The sequence below is a fragment of the Pristiophorus japonicus genome, chromosome 5 (genome assembly GCF_044704955.1).
Source record: "Pristiophorus japonicus isolate sPriJap1 chromosome 5, sPriJap1.hap1, whole genome shotgun sequence".
NCBI classification, from domain to species: domain Eukaryota; kingdom Metazoa; phylum Chordata; class Chondrichthyes; family Pristiophoridae; genus Pristiophorus; species Pristiophorus japonicus.
Genome location: NC_091981.1, coordinates 44,973,573 through 44,986,069, shown reverse-complemented (window position 1 = coordinate 44,986,069; position 12,497 = coordinate 44,973,573). Strand labels below are relative to the sequence as shown.

Below are 12,497 nucleotides of genomic sequence, written 5' to 3'. Positions count from 1 at the left end.
AGTTAATTATACTGAAGGTATTTTTGAGTGGACATGCTGGAAGAAACTTTTAAGAAAGCAATGCCAGCAGAATTTTTTTTAGCTTGCAAGGTAAAGCTTCCTGTTTATCAGAACTGCTTTGGCTTATCAATGATATTTGGCAACACACTGTTTCCTTTCAGCTTTACAATATCCATATTTTTGAGTGCGTGTATATTTGTCCAACACCTCTGCTTAGGATTGGTAGCTCTGGTTGGCCATGTTCCTGCAGGTTTCATCACATGACCTCCCACCTCCAGCCGCCCTGTCTCCACACTCCCACCATTGGTTGCCTGGCATGTCTGTTAAGTATCGAATAACTCCACGAGGCTAAGTACGGTGAGCTAATTCAGGCATGACCTTACTGCAATTTATTTATTCTCAAAGTGAGGATTCAACATGGCTGCCAACATTATATACACGGCTTGCACGTGTCTGCCAGTGACAATTAGGACTCCGACAGTCGCGCCCTCCGGTGGCAGGTAAAACCCAGTTAACATACATAACAATGTCCATCTTTGTAGTTCAGATAATTCTTGACTTGTCTGTGAGCCATCTTTCCATCTCCAATATTTTTATAACTAATGAGCAAAAGTGTTCATAGAAAATGAAAAACAACGACCAAATGTCTTTAATGCCCTTATGATTTCTCTCCCTGGTTACTTGCAACAGTGTCCTAGAGATTCATCTTGAATTGCTGGAGACTCCAGGACAATCATGTGGGGTGGCAACCCCACATCAGGTGAAGAAAATCACGCCAGACTCGTATTCCTGACACCATTTTGGATTGTGGACTATCGATAGTCTCATCTGTTCCTACAGCCATGACTTCTCCCAATCTTTGCACAGGGATTGACAACAAAAACTTGCAAAGCTTTGGAACATTTACATATATAATATATATATAGAGAGAGAGTGAGCTGTGTCCGAACTTCTTGGTGAAAGCTGGCATGCACTGACGGGCCTAGTGTTTCAATTTGTTTATTAATAGTACTGAATACTACATATGCAAGCCAATAAAAAATTACAGTGCCAAAGATGTCACTGCCCTTTTTCTATACACATGGCTGTTTTGCCATGGAGTTAAAATAGCACTTCCCTCCTCCACCCCCTTAACCGTAAAGAACCAACATGGGTACAACAGAATAGGGCAACAATCTATATTATGGGATGTACAAGCCCTACCTACCAGTTTAAGAATGTGCACAGCAGTCTAAATGTGCTTTCTTTTAAAATATTTCTGTTCTTGTAATATTCATGCGCTGATCTCAAACCATGCTCTAAATGTGAAATTTATGCCCCTGTTGAGGAAAGAAAGACTTGCATTTACATGGCGCCTTTCACGACCTTTAGATGTCCCAAAGTGTTCACAGCCAATTAGGTATTTTTCAAGTGTAGTCACTGTTGTAATGTAAGAAACATGGTGGCCAATTTGTGCACAGCTGGGTCCCACAGACAGATCACCAGATCATCTATTTTTTAGTGATATTGGCTGAGGGATAAACATTGGCCAGGACACCGGGGATAACTCCCCTGGTCTTCTTTGAAATAGTGCGATGGGATCTGTTATATCCACCTGAGAGGAGAGATGGGGCCTCGATTTAACAGGCCAGAAATTCCGACATCCTGGGCATGTACGAAGTTTCTATGGACCCGGGAAAGCAACGGAAAAGCCAGTTTTCAGAGCGCAATGTGCATGCACTGTAAACCGGCTTTTCCGATCTTTCAAGCAAGCTTGACAGATCATCGCCAGATCGGGAGCGAGGACATTTGCTTGGCCAAGATTGCGATATTTACGCATATCTTGCCCAGCAAATATCCTCAAAAATCTTGCGCCAGATAAAAGCAGGCGCATAGCCTACTTTTACAGGCGCAAGTGTTTTAAAACACACAAAACATGTTAAAATAAAGTTATGAAACGTATTTTATTGTTAAAAACCCTCCCCACTACAGTAAGTTTATTTTAAGGCATAATTAAAAAAACTTTTTTTTAAATTGGGAAAATATTTTTTTTCTAAGATGTTAATAACTTTAATTTAAATGTATCTTACATATGTAGTGTATATTTTCTATTTTTTATTAGTGTTTTGGGCGTTTGGGCGGGTTTCTCATTCATAATAATGGGAACTCCAACTTACGGAGTTCCAATTATTATGAATGAGAAAATACTGTACCTTGATTGGCTGCCCAGAGCCATGTGACTGCAGCTCCAGCTTACGGATGTCCCTACGAGAATGCGCTGCGTTGCGCAGGGAGAGAAGGCCTGCGGACCGGGGATCTCGATCGGGGGCAGCAGCTTCAGGTAGGCGCACATTTTTTCTCTAAAATCTAGTCGAACGCCCGCGGGAAGCAGAAAGCAGGATTTCTGGGCCAACATCTCATCCAAAGGACAGCACCTCTGACAGTGCAGTACTCCCTCAGTACTACACTAGAGTGTCAGCTTGGATTTTGTGCTCAAGTCTCTGATTTGAACCTACAATGTTCTGACTCAGAGCCACAGCGGACATCTGAAAGGCAGAAGGATGATCCGTAGAAAGCCTGAATGATGATGTGTGTTGACATAATTCGTGGCATTCTGTCACACGTACAAAAGCATAAAATATTTTGCGCAGCCCCTTTTCATGGACAAGTGAATCGAAATAACTACAGATAGAAATAGGTAGCATTGTGAGTGATTAATAAGGCAGTATGATATGATCAAGACTTCAGACTTTGGTGTTTTATACTATTTAAATGTCATAAATGAGAGAGAGGTTTGGGGATGGCTTAAAAAATTGCAGACTTTATCTTAATCTCTGCTGCCTATATTATTTTTCTTATAATACATACTGTGGTGTCAGTAATATGAAAACAGCAATCATCATTGTTAAAGCAGAGCGAAAATGATTTTGCAGCTTATGAGAGGATGTTGGAGAGTCGTCATTGCAGAGTAACCCTGTCATGCGCGTTCGAACGTACCAGTAATGACGGGCAGGAAAAGACCCATTGGTCCATCCAGCCTGTCCCACACAAGTGCAATGCCTTGTCCATCACAAAATGTACACTCCCCGCCCCATCTGAAAGCATTGTGATCTTTTGGGAGAGGCAAAGCATAGAAAATAGATGCAGGAGTAGGCCATTGGGCCCTTCAAGCCTGCACCACCATTCAATAAGATCATGGCTGATCATTCACCTCAGTATCCCTTTCCTGCTTTCTCTCCATACCTCTTGATCCCTTTAGCCTTAAGGGCCATATCTAACTCCCTCTTGAATATATCCAATGAACTGGTATCAACAACTCTCTGCGGTAGGGAATTCCACAGGTTAACAACTCTCTGAGTGAAGAAGTTTCTCCTCATCTCAGTCCTAAATGGCTTACCCCTTATCCTTAGACTATGTCCCCTGGTTCTGGACTTCCCCAACACTGGGAACATTCTTCCTGCATCTAACCTGTCCAATTCTGTCAGAATTTTATATGTTTCTATGAGATCCCCTCTCATCCTTCTAAACTCCAGTGAATACAGGCCCAGTTGATTCAGTTTCTCCTCATATGTCAGTCCTGCCATCACGGGAATCAGTCTGGTGAACCTTCGCTGCACTCCCTCAATAGCAAGAATGTCCTTCCTCAGATTAGGAGACCAAAACTGAACACAATATTCCAGGTGAGGCCTCACTAAGGCCCTGTACAACTGCAGTAAGACCTCCCTGCTCCTATACTCAAATCCCCTAGCTATGAAGGCCAACATACCATTTGCCTTCTTCACCGCCTGCTGTACCTGCATGCCAACTTTCAATGACTGATGTACCATGACACCCAGGTCACGTTGCACCTCCCCTTTTCCTAATCTGCTACCATTCAGAGAATATTCTGCCTTTGTGTTTTTGTCACCAAAGTGGATAACCTCACATTTATCCACATTATACTGCATCTGCCATGCATTTGCCCACTCGCCTAACCTGTCCAAGTCACCCTGCAGCCTTTTAGCATCCTCCTCACAGCTCACACCGCCACCCAGCTTAGTGTCATCTGCAAACTTGGAGATATTACACTCAATTCCCTCATCCAAATCATTAATGTATATTGTAAATAGCTGGGGTCCCAGCACTGAGCTATGCTGCGGATATGTGGTCGAGAGCTCATTTCAGGGTCAAATATGACACCAAGGTTGCGAACAGTCTGATTCAGCCTCAGACAGAAGTTGGGGAGAGGAGTGGAGTCAATGGTTAGGGAACGGAGATTGTGGAGGTGACTAAAAACAATGGCAAAAATAGGTAAAAACCAAGGCCAAGTGGGAAGAAAATCTTGAAAATTTCTCTCTGACACCCTTAGGCGATCAAAACTAGTCCAGGAGATCACTCTGGCCCTGAATTGCCTGCAGTATCTATCTTTTGTATGTGGTGATATCTGCCCCTGCCTGAATCAGTTCCAACTCTCACTTGAAGGAACTCAGCGAATCAACATTCACTTCATGTGATGGCAGCCGATTCCATGGGAAAAGACCCATCTCCCAACATCTAACCTAGTTCTGGCCTTACATGACTTGAGGTTGTGACCCCTGTCATTAACAAGAGAGGATACTGAGGGTACCATTTTGGAGTTAGGAATCATAATTATAGAGTAATGGAGACTATATATATTTTGATTGCATTCTGTGAAATAATAGATGGGCAGGATAGGTCATTACTATATAGACAATCCCTTGTTGCATTAGTGTGCATGTGTAGTACCAATTTAGAATTGCATACATAATTAAGACAGATGAGGTAATGGTAAACCTAGAAAAAAAAACAAGAAAAGTACTTATATTATCCTAATGTCTTAAATATGTTGCTTTCCATTACTTACCTGCCATCATAATCCTTATGTCGCTGTCTCACACCACTGAATTAATTTGTTTCCCTAAAGATAAAGTATTGAGCAAAATCATGTATGTCACTCACAGGTAGACTGGTATTTTTTTATTTGTGTTTTCTGTAAGTGAACGAGGGAGTTAATCACTGAATTGCTGCTGCTTTATTTTTCCCAAAAGCATTGATCCCACATCTTATCAGGGGGGCGCAATTTTCTTGAGGTTTCCCAGCAAAGTTAAAGCAGTGGAGGAGAAGTCCCCAGAAAATTCACCTGTTGTGCTTCTCATCAACTGTGGAATTACATACTAATTTGTATCGGGCAGTGAGCGGCCTAACCTCTAAAGGCTGCTCCAGAAACAGCCTGCATCTATATTTGAAGGAGGTTTTGTAGCACCAGGTGGAACAGGAATCCTACTTGTGGCCCCTCGAAAATCTTGCGGCTCGCTGCCAGTCACTGGGCCTCCTCCTCACCTTCAATTTTACTACGGATGTTCGGCTCGGCTCGTTATCATGGAGGAACCGGATTTCCTGCCCTCCATCCACCCCCAGTGTGGTGAGCTGTGGGGCACTCGATGAGTTATGCTGATAAGGTCCGAACTGGAAAATGCTTCGGGCCTCTCGACACTGGCTTCAGGCCTCTCGACACTGGCTTCGGGCCTCCCGACACTGGCTTCGGGCCTCCCGACACTGGCTTCAGGCCTCTCGACACTGGCTTCGGGCCTCCCGACACTGGCTTCAGGCCTCTCGACACTGGCTTCAGGCCTCTCGACACTGGCTTCGGGCCTCCCGACACTGGCTTCGGGCCTCTCGACACTGGCTTCAGGCCTCTCGACACTGGCTTCGGGCCTCCCGACACTGGCTTCGGGCCTCTTGTCACTGGCTTCGGGCCTCCCGACACTGGCTTCGGGCCTCTCGACACTGGCTTCGGGCCTCCCGACACTGGCTTCAGGCCTCTCGACACTGGCTTCGGGCCTCTCGACACTGGCTTCAGGCCTCTCGACACTGGCTTCAGGCCTCTCGACACTGGCTTCGGGCCTCCCGACACTGGCTTCGGGCCTCTCGACACTGGCTTCAGGCCTCTCGACACTGGCTTCAGGCCTCTCGACACTGGCGTCAGGCCTCTCGACACTGGCTTCAGGCCTCTCGACACTGGCTTCGGGCCTCCCGACACTGGCTTCGGGCCTCTTGTCACTGGCTTCGGGCCTCCCGACACTGGCTTCAGGCCTCTCGACACTGGCTTCGGGCCTCCCGACACTGGCTTCGGGCCTCTCGACACTGGCTTCAGGCCTCTCGACACTGGCTTCGGGCCACCCGATACTGGCTTCGGGCCTCTTGTCACTGGCTTCGGGCCTCCCGACACTGGCTTCGGGCCTCCCGACACTGGCATTTGGGCCTCTTATCACTGGCTTCGGGCCTCTCGACACTGACTTCGGGTCGCCCAACACTGGCTTCGGGTCTCCCGACACTGGCTTTGGGCCTCACGACACTGGCTTCGGGCCTCACGACACTGGCTTCGGGCCTCCTGACAATGGCTTCAGGCCTCTCGACACTGGCTTCGGGCCTCTCGACACTGGCTTCGGGCCTCCCAACACTGGCTTCAGGCCTCTCGACACTGGCTTCGGGCCTCTCGACACTGGCTTCGGGCCTCCCGACACCGGCCTCGGGCCTCTCGACACTGGCTTCGGGCCTCCCGACACTGGCTTCGGGCCTCTCGACGCTGGCTTCAGGCCACTCGACACTGGCTTCGGGCCTCTCGACACTGGCTTCGGGCCTCCCGACACTGGCTTCAGGCCTCTCGACACTGGCTTCGGGTCTCTCGACACTGGCTTCGGGCCTCTAGACACTGGCTTCGGGCCTCCCGACACCGGCACCTCGGGCCTCCCGACACCGGCTTCGGGCCTCCCGACACTGGCTTCGGGCCTCTCGACACTGGCTTCAGGCCTCTCGACACTGGCTTCGGGCCACCCGATACTGGCTTCGGGCCTCTTGTCACTGGCTTCGGGCCTCCCAACACTGGCTTCGGGCCTCCCGACACTGGCATTTGGGCCTCTTATCACTGGCTTCGGGCCTCTCGACACTGACTTCGGGTCGCCCAACACTGGCTTCGGGTCTCCCGACACTGGCTTTGGGCCTCGCGACACTGGCTTCGGGCCTCACGACACTGGCTTCGGGCCTCCTGACAATGGCTTCAGGCCTCTCGACACTGGCTTCGGGCCTCTCGACACTGGCTTCGGGCCTCCCGACACTGGCTTCAGGCCTCTCGACACTGGCTTCGGGCCTCTCGACACTGGCTTCGGGCCTCCCGACACCGGCCTCGGGCCTCTCGACACTGGCTTCGGGCCTCCCGACACTGGCTTCGGGCCTCTCGACACTGGCTTCGGGCCACTCGACACTGGCTTCGGGCCTCTCGACACTGGCTTCGGGCCTCCCGACACTGGCTTCAGGCCTCTCGACACTGGCTTCGGGTCTCTCGACACTGGCTTCGGGCCTCTAGACACTGGCTTCGGGCCTCCCGACACTGGCTTCGGGCCTCCCGACACCGGCACCTCGGGCCTCTCGACACTGGCTTCGGGCCTCCCGACACTGGCTTCGGGCCTCTCGACACTGGCTTCAGGCCTCTCGACACTGGCTTCGGGCCACCCGATACTGGCTTCGGGCCTCTTGTCACTGGCTTCGGGCCTCCCGACACTGGCTTCGGGCCTCCCGACACTGGCATTTGGGCCTCTTATCACTGGCTTCGGGCCTCTCGACACTGACTTCGGGTCGCCCAACACTGGCTTCGGGTCTCCCGACACTGGCTTCGGGTCTCCCGACACTGGCTTTGGGCCTCGCGACACTGGCTTCGGGCCTCACGACACTGGCTTCGGGCCTCCTGACAATGGCTTCGGGCCTCTCGACACTGGCTTCGGGCCTCTCGACACTGGCTTCGGGCCTCCCGACACTGGCTTCAGGCCTCTCGACACTGGCTTCGGGCCTCTCGGTACACTGGCTTCGGGCCTCCCGACACCGGCCTCGGGCCTCTCGACACTGGCTTCGGGCCTCCCGACACTGGCTTCGGGCCTCTCGACACTGGCTTCGGGCCACTCGACACTGGCTTCGGGCCTCTCGACACTGGCTTCGGGCCTCCCGACACTGGCTTCAGGCCTCTCGACACTGGCTTCGGGTCTCTCGACACTGGCTTCGGGCCTCTAGACACTGGCTTCGGGCCTCCCGACACTGGCTTCGGGCCTCCCGACACCGGCACCTCGGGCCTCCCGACACCGGCTTCGGGCCTCCCGACACTGGCTTCGGGCCTCTCGACACTGGCTTCGGGCCACTCGACACTGGCTTCGGGCCTCCCGACACCGGCTTCAGGCCTCTCGACACCGGCTTCGGGCCTCCCGACACTGGCTTCGGGCCTCCCGACACTGGCTTCAGGCCTCTCGACACTGGCTTCAGGCCTCTCGACACTGGCTTCGGGCCTCTCGACACTGGCTTCGGGCCTCTCGACACTGGCTTCGGGCCTCCCGACACCGGCTTCAGGCCTCTCGACACCGGCTTCGGGCCTCCTGACAATGGCTTCAGGCCTCTCGACACTGGCTTCGGGCCTCTCGACACTGGCTTCGGGCCTCTCGACACTGGCTTCTGGCCTCTCGACACTGGCTTCAGGCCTCTCGACACTGGCTTCGGGCCTCCCGACACTGGCTTCGGCCCTCCTGACAATGGCTTCAGGCCTCTCGACACTGGCTTCGGGCCTCTCGACACTGGCTTCGGGCCTCTCGACACTGGCTTCTGGCCTCCCGACACCGGCTTCGGGCCTCTCGACACCGGCTTCGGGCATCTTGTCACTGGCTTCGGGCCTCCCGACACTGGCTTCGGGCCTCTCGACACTGGCTTCGGGCCTCTCGACACCGGCTTCGGGTGGGCCATGCGGCCATTCCGACTTTTTGCCTGTTTGGGTGGAGGTGTAAAAAATCACCCCTGTGTCTTCGATAAAAAAATACATTGAAAAAGGGATCGCTTTTAAATAGCACTTTATTATGTCACAATGTGCTTCACATAGATTAAACACTTTCAAATGCTGTAACTATTCTTATGTTGTCAAACGGGCAGCTATTTTATAGACCATATGATTCCACAAAGAACAATGAGAAAAATAACCAGTTAATTTGTTATTGGCGGTGTTGCTTGAGTGAGGAATGCAATCCAGGACAGGTCGTTGCTTTTTACATATCCCTCTGAACCCGCGCAACATGCAGACAGGACTTCAGTTTAATATTGTATCTGAAGGACAAGTCCCTTGATGATGCAGTCCTCTACCAATACTGTACTGGAGTGCAGAGCAGGGCTTCGAACCCTCCAGCATTGCCCTGTAGTCTCTAGGAATTAAAGATTAATCTCCTGTACACTGCTGCGAGCAATCCGGGAGACAAATCACTGTGGCATTAAAAACGTCTGTGTTTTTTATCATTTTCTTCTAAGTCTTTCGTATATTAGTTATAAAAATATTGGAGATGGGGATAAAGGGCTGTTGAAGACGGGAGTGCATCTGATGAAACCTCTAGGAATACATCCAACCAGAGTTGGCAACCCAATGCAGAGACTTTAGTTATGTGAAGAGACTAGAGAAGCTGGAATTGCTCGCCTTCGAGCAGAGAACGTTATGGGGAAATTTAATAGAGGTGTTCAAAATTATGAGGGGTTTTGATAGAGTAGACAGGGAGAAGCTGTTTCTACTGGTAAGAGGGTAAGTAATCACAGGACACAAATTTAAAATAATTGGCAAAAGAACCAGAGGAGAGATGAGAATTCTTTTTTATGTAGCGAGCTGATATGATCTGGAATTCACTGCCTGAAAGGGTAGTGGGAGCTGTTTCAATAGTAATTTTCAAAAATGAATTGGATATATATAACAACAACAACTTGTATTTATATAGTGCCATTAACGTAATGAAATATCCCAAGGCGCTTCACAGGAGTATTATAAGACAAAACAATTTGACACCGAGTCAATAAGGAGAAATTAGGGCAGGTGACCAAATGCTTGGGTCAAAGAGGTATGTTTTAAGGAGCATATTGAAGGAGGAAATAGAGGTAGAGAGGCAGAGAGTTTTCGGTAGGGAGTTCCAGAGCTTGGGGCCTCGGCAACAGAAGATGCGGTCACCAATGGTTGAGTGATTATGATCAAGGATGCTCAAGAGGGCAGAATTAGAGGAGCGCAGAGGGGGTTGTGGGGCTAGGGGAGATTACAGAGATACAGAGATAGGGAGGGGCGAGGCCATGGAGGGATTTGAAAACAAGGATGAGAATTTTGAAATCGAGGCATTGCTTAACCGGGAGCCAACGTAGGTCAGCGAGCACAGGGGGTGGTGGGTGAGCGGGACTTGGTGCGAGTTAGGACACAGGCAGCCAAATTTTGGATTTACATAAGGTAGAATGTGGGAGACTACCCAGGAGTGCATTGGAATAGTCAAGTTTAGAGGTAACAAAGGCATGGATGACAGCTTCAGCAGCGGATGAGCTGAGGCAAGAGCGGAGACGGACGATGTTACAGAGGTGGAAATAGGCGGTCTTAGTTATGCTGCGGATATGTGGTCGAAAGCTCATTTCAGGGTCAAATATGACATCAAGATTGCGAACAGTCTGGTTCAGCCTCAGACAGAAGTTGGGGAGAGGGATGGAGTCAAGGGCTAGGGAACGGCGTTTGTGGCAGGGACCGAAAACAATGGCTTCGGTTTTCCCAATATTCAATTGGAGAAAATTTCTGCTCATCAGAACTGGATGTATTGTGTGCAGTTTTGCTCTCCTTACCTAAGAAAGGATATACTTGCCATAGAGGGGGTGCAGCGAAGGTTCACCAGACTGATTCCTGGGATGGCAGGACTGTCGTATGATGAAAGATTGGGTCGACTAGGCCTGTATTCACTAGAGTTTAGAAGAATGAGAGGGGATCTCATTGAAACATATACAATTCTGACTGGGTTGGATAGACTGGATGCGGGGAGGATGCTTCCCCTGGCTGGGAAGTCTAGAACAAGGGGTCACAGTCTCAGGATATGGGGTAGGAAATTGAGGACCGAGATAAGGAGAAATTTTTTCACTCAGAGGGTGGTGAACCTGTGGAATTCTCCACCACAGAAGGCTGTGGAGGCCAAGTCACTGAATATATTTAAGAGAGAGATAAATAGATTTCTAGAAACAAAAGGCATCAAGGGGTAATGGGGAAAAAGCAGGAATATGGTGTTGAGATAGAGGATCAGCCATGATCATATTGAATGGCAGTGCCGAATGGCCTACTACTGCTCCTATTTTCTATGTTTCTGTGATGTCGGACAAGCAGTCTGACAATTTAGAGACTAGAGGGGTCGAGAGAAGTGGTAGTGAGGTAGAGCTGGCTGGCATCAACGTACATGTGGAAACTGACGCTGTGTTTTCAGATGATGTCGCCAAGGGGCAACATGTAGATGAGAAATAGGAGGGGGCCAAGAATAGATCCTTGGGGGACACCAGAGGTAACGATGCGGGGGTGAGAAGAGAAGCCGTTGCAGGTGATTCTCTGGCTACAGTTACATAGGTAAGAATGGAACCAGGCGAGTGCAGTCCCACCCAGCTGGGCAATGGTGGGGAGGTGTTGGAGAAGGATAGAGTGGTCAACCGTGTCAAAGGCTGCACAGAAGTCAAGAAGGATGAGGAGGGATAGTTTACCTTTGTCGCAGTCACAATGGATGTCATTAGTGAGTTTGATGAGAGGCGTTTCGGTTCTGTGGCAGATGCAGAAACTGGATTGGAGGGATTCAAACATGGAGTTACTTGAAAAGGAAAAAATTGCAGGACTAAGGGGAAAGAGATGGGGGAGTGGAACTAATTGGATAGCTCTCTCAAAGAGCTGGTACAGGCACGATGGGCCGAATGCCCTCCTTTGGTGCTGTATGATTCTATTAAAAAATCGCTGTTTTGAGTGAATGAAATTCTAATTCTTGTGAATCAAATAACAGCTGAAGGTTTGAGGAAATTCCTTGCTGATGAGTAGAAATCTGGCTAGTCACACAGGCCATAAAGTAGAAACTGTTGTCTGGAGTAGCTGTAATTTCACACAGCCAGACCTATAAAACAGCAATGAAATAGTTTACACAGAAGCCCAGTGGTGACATATTTTCTATCAAACACTGGTCCTGTCAGCTTGCAATTATTTGCTCACACCTGGGCTTCATTGCCACAATTTTTAAAAAAAAGAAATTTTTGAATTTGAACAGGGGACTGCACAGTCGCTGTGTGTTCAGTAACTGGAGTTTTCTGAATAACTCTAATAATGCCTTTACAGGGAAGCTAGATAAGTGCATGGGGAGAAAGGATGGAAGGGTGTGCTGATAGGGTGAGATGAAGTAAGGTGGGGGGAGTCTTGTATGGAGCATTCTCTGGTTGGCAACCAGTAATGAGTGGGGTGCCGCAGGGATCAGTGTTGGGACCCCAACTATTTACAATCTATATTAACGACTTAGAAGAAGGAACCGAATGTAACGTAGCCAAGTTTGCTGCCGATACAAAGATGGGAGGAAAAGCAATGTGTGAGGACACAAAAAATCTGCAAAAGGACACAGAGTGGGCAAAAATTTGGCAGATGGAGTATAATGTCGGGAAGTGTGAGGTCATGCACCTTGGCAGAAAAAAAT

General features: G+C 49.5%; 1 protein-coding gene across 1 annotated transcript; it reads right to left on the bottom strand.

Moving 5' to 3' along the window:
- Positions 1-7,795: 7,795 nt before the first annotated feature.
- LOC139264073 (uncharacterized) lies at positions 7,796-8,668 on the bottom strand. Its single transcript, XM_070880169.1, has one exon. The coding sequence runs from the start codon at positions 8,666-8,668 to the stop codon at positions 7,796-7,798; it is 873 nt and encodes a 290-aa protein (XP_070736270.1).
- Positions 8,669-12,497: the final 3,829 nt, after the last annotated feature.

What these genes read in the sequence shown, in the direction of transcription:
- LOC139264073 (XM_070880169.1), bottom strand. Translation starts at nt 8,668, where the DNA reads ATGCCCGAAGCCGGTGTCGAGAGGCCCGAAGCCGGTGTCGGGAGGCCA.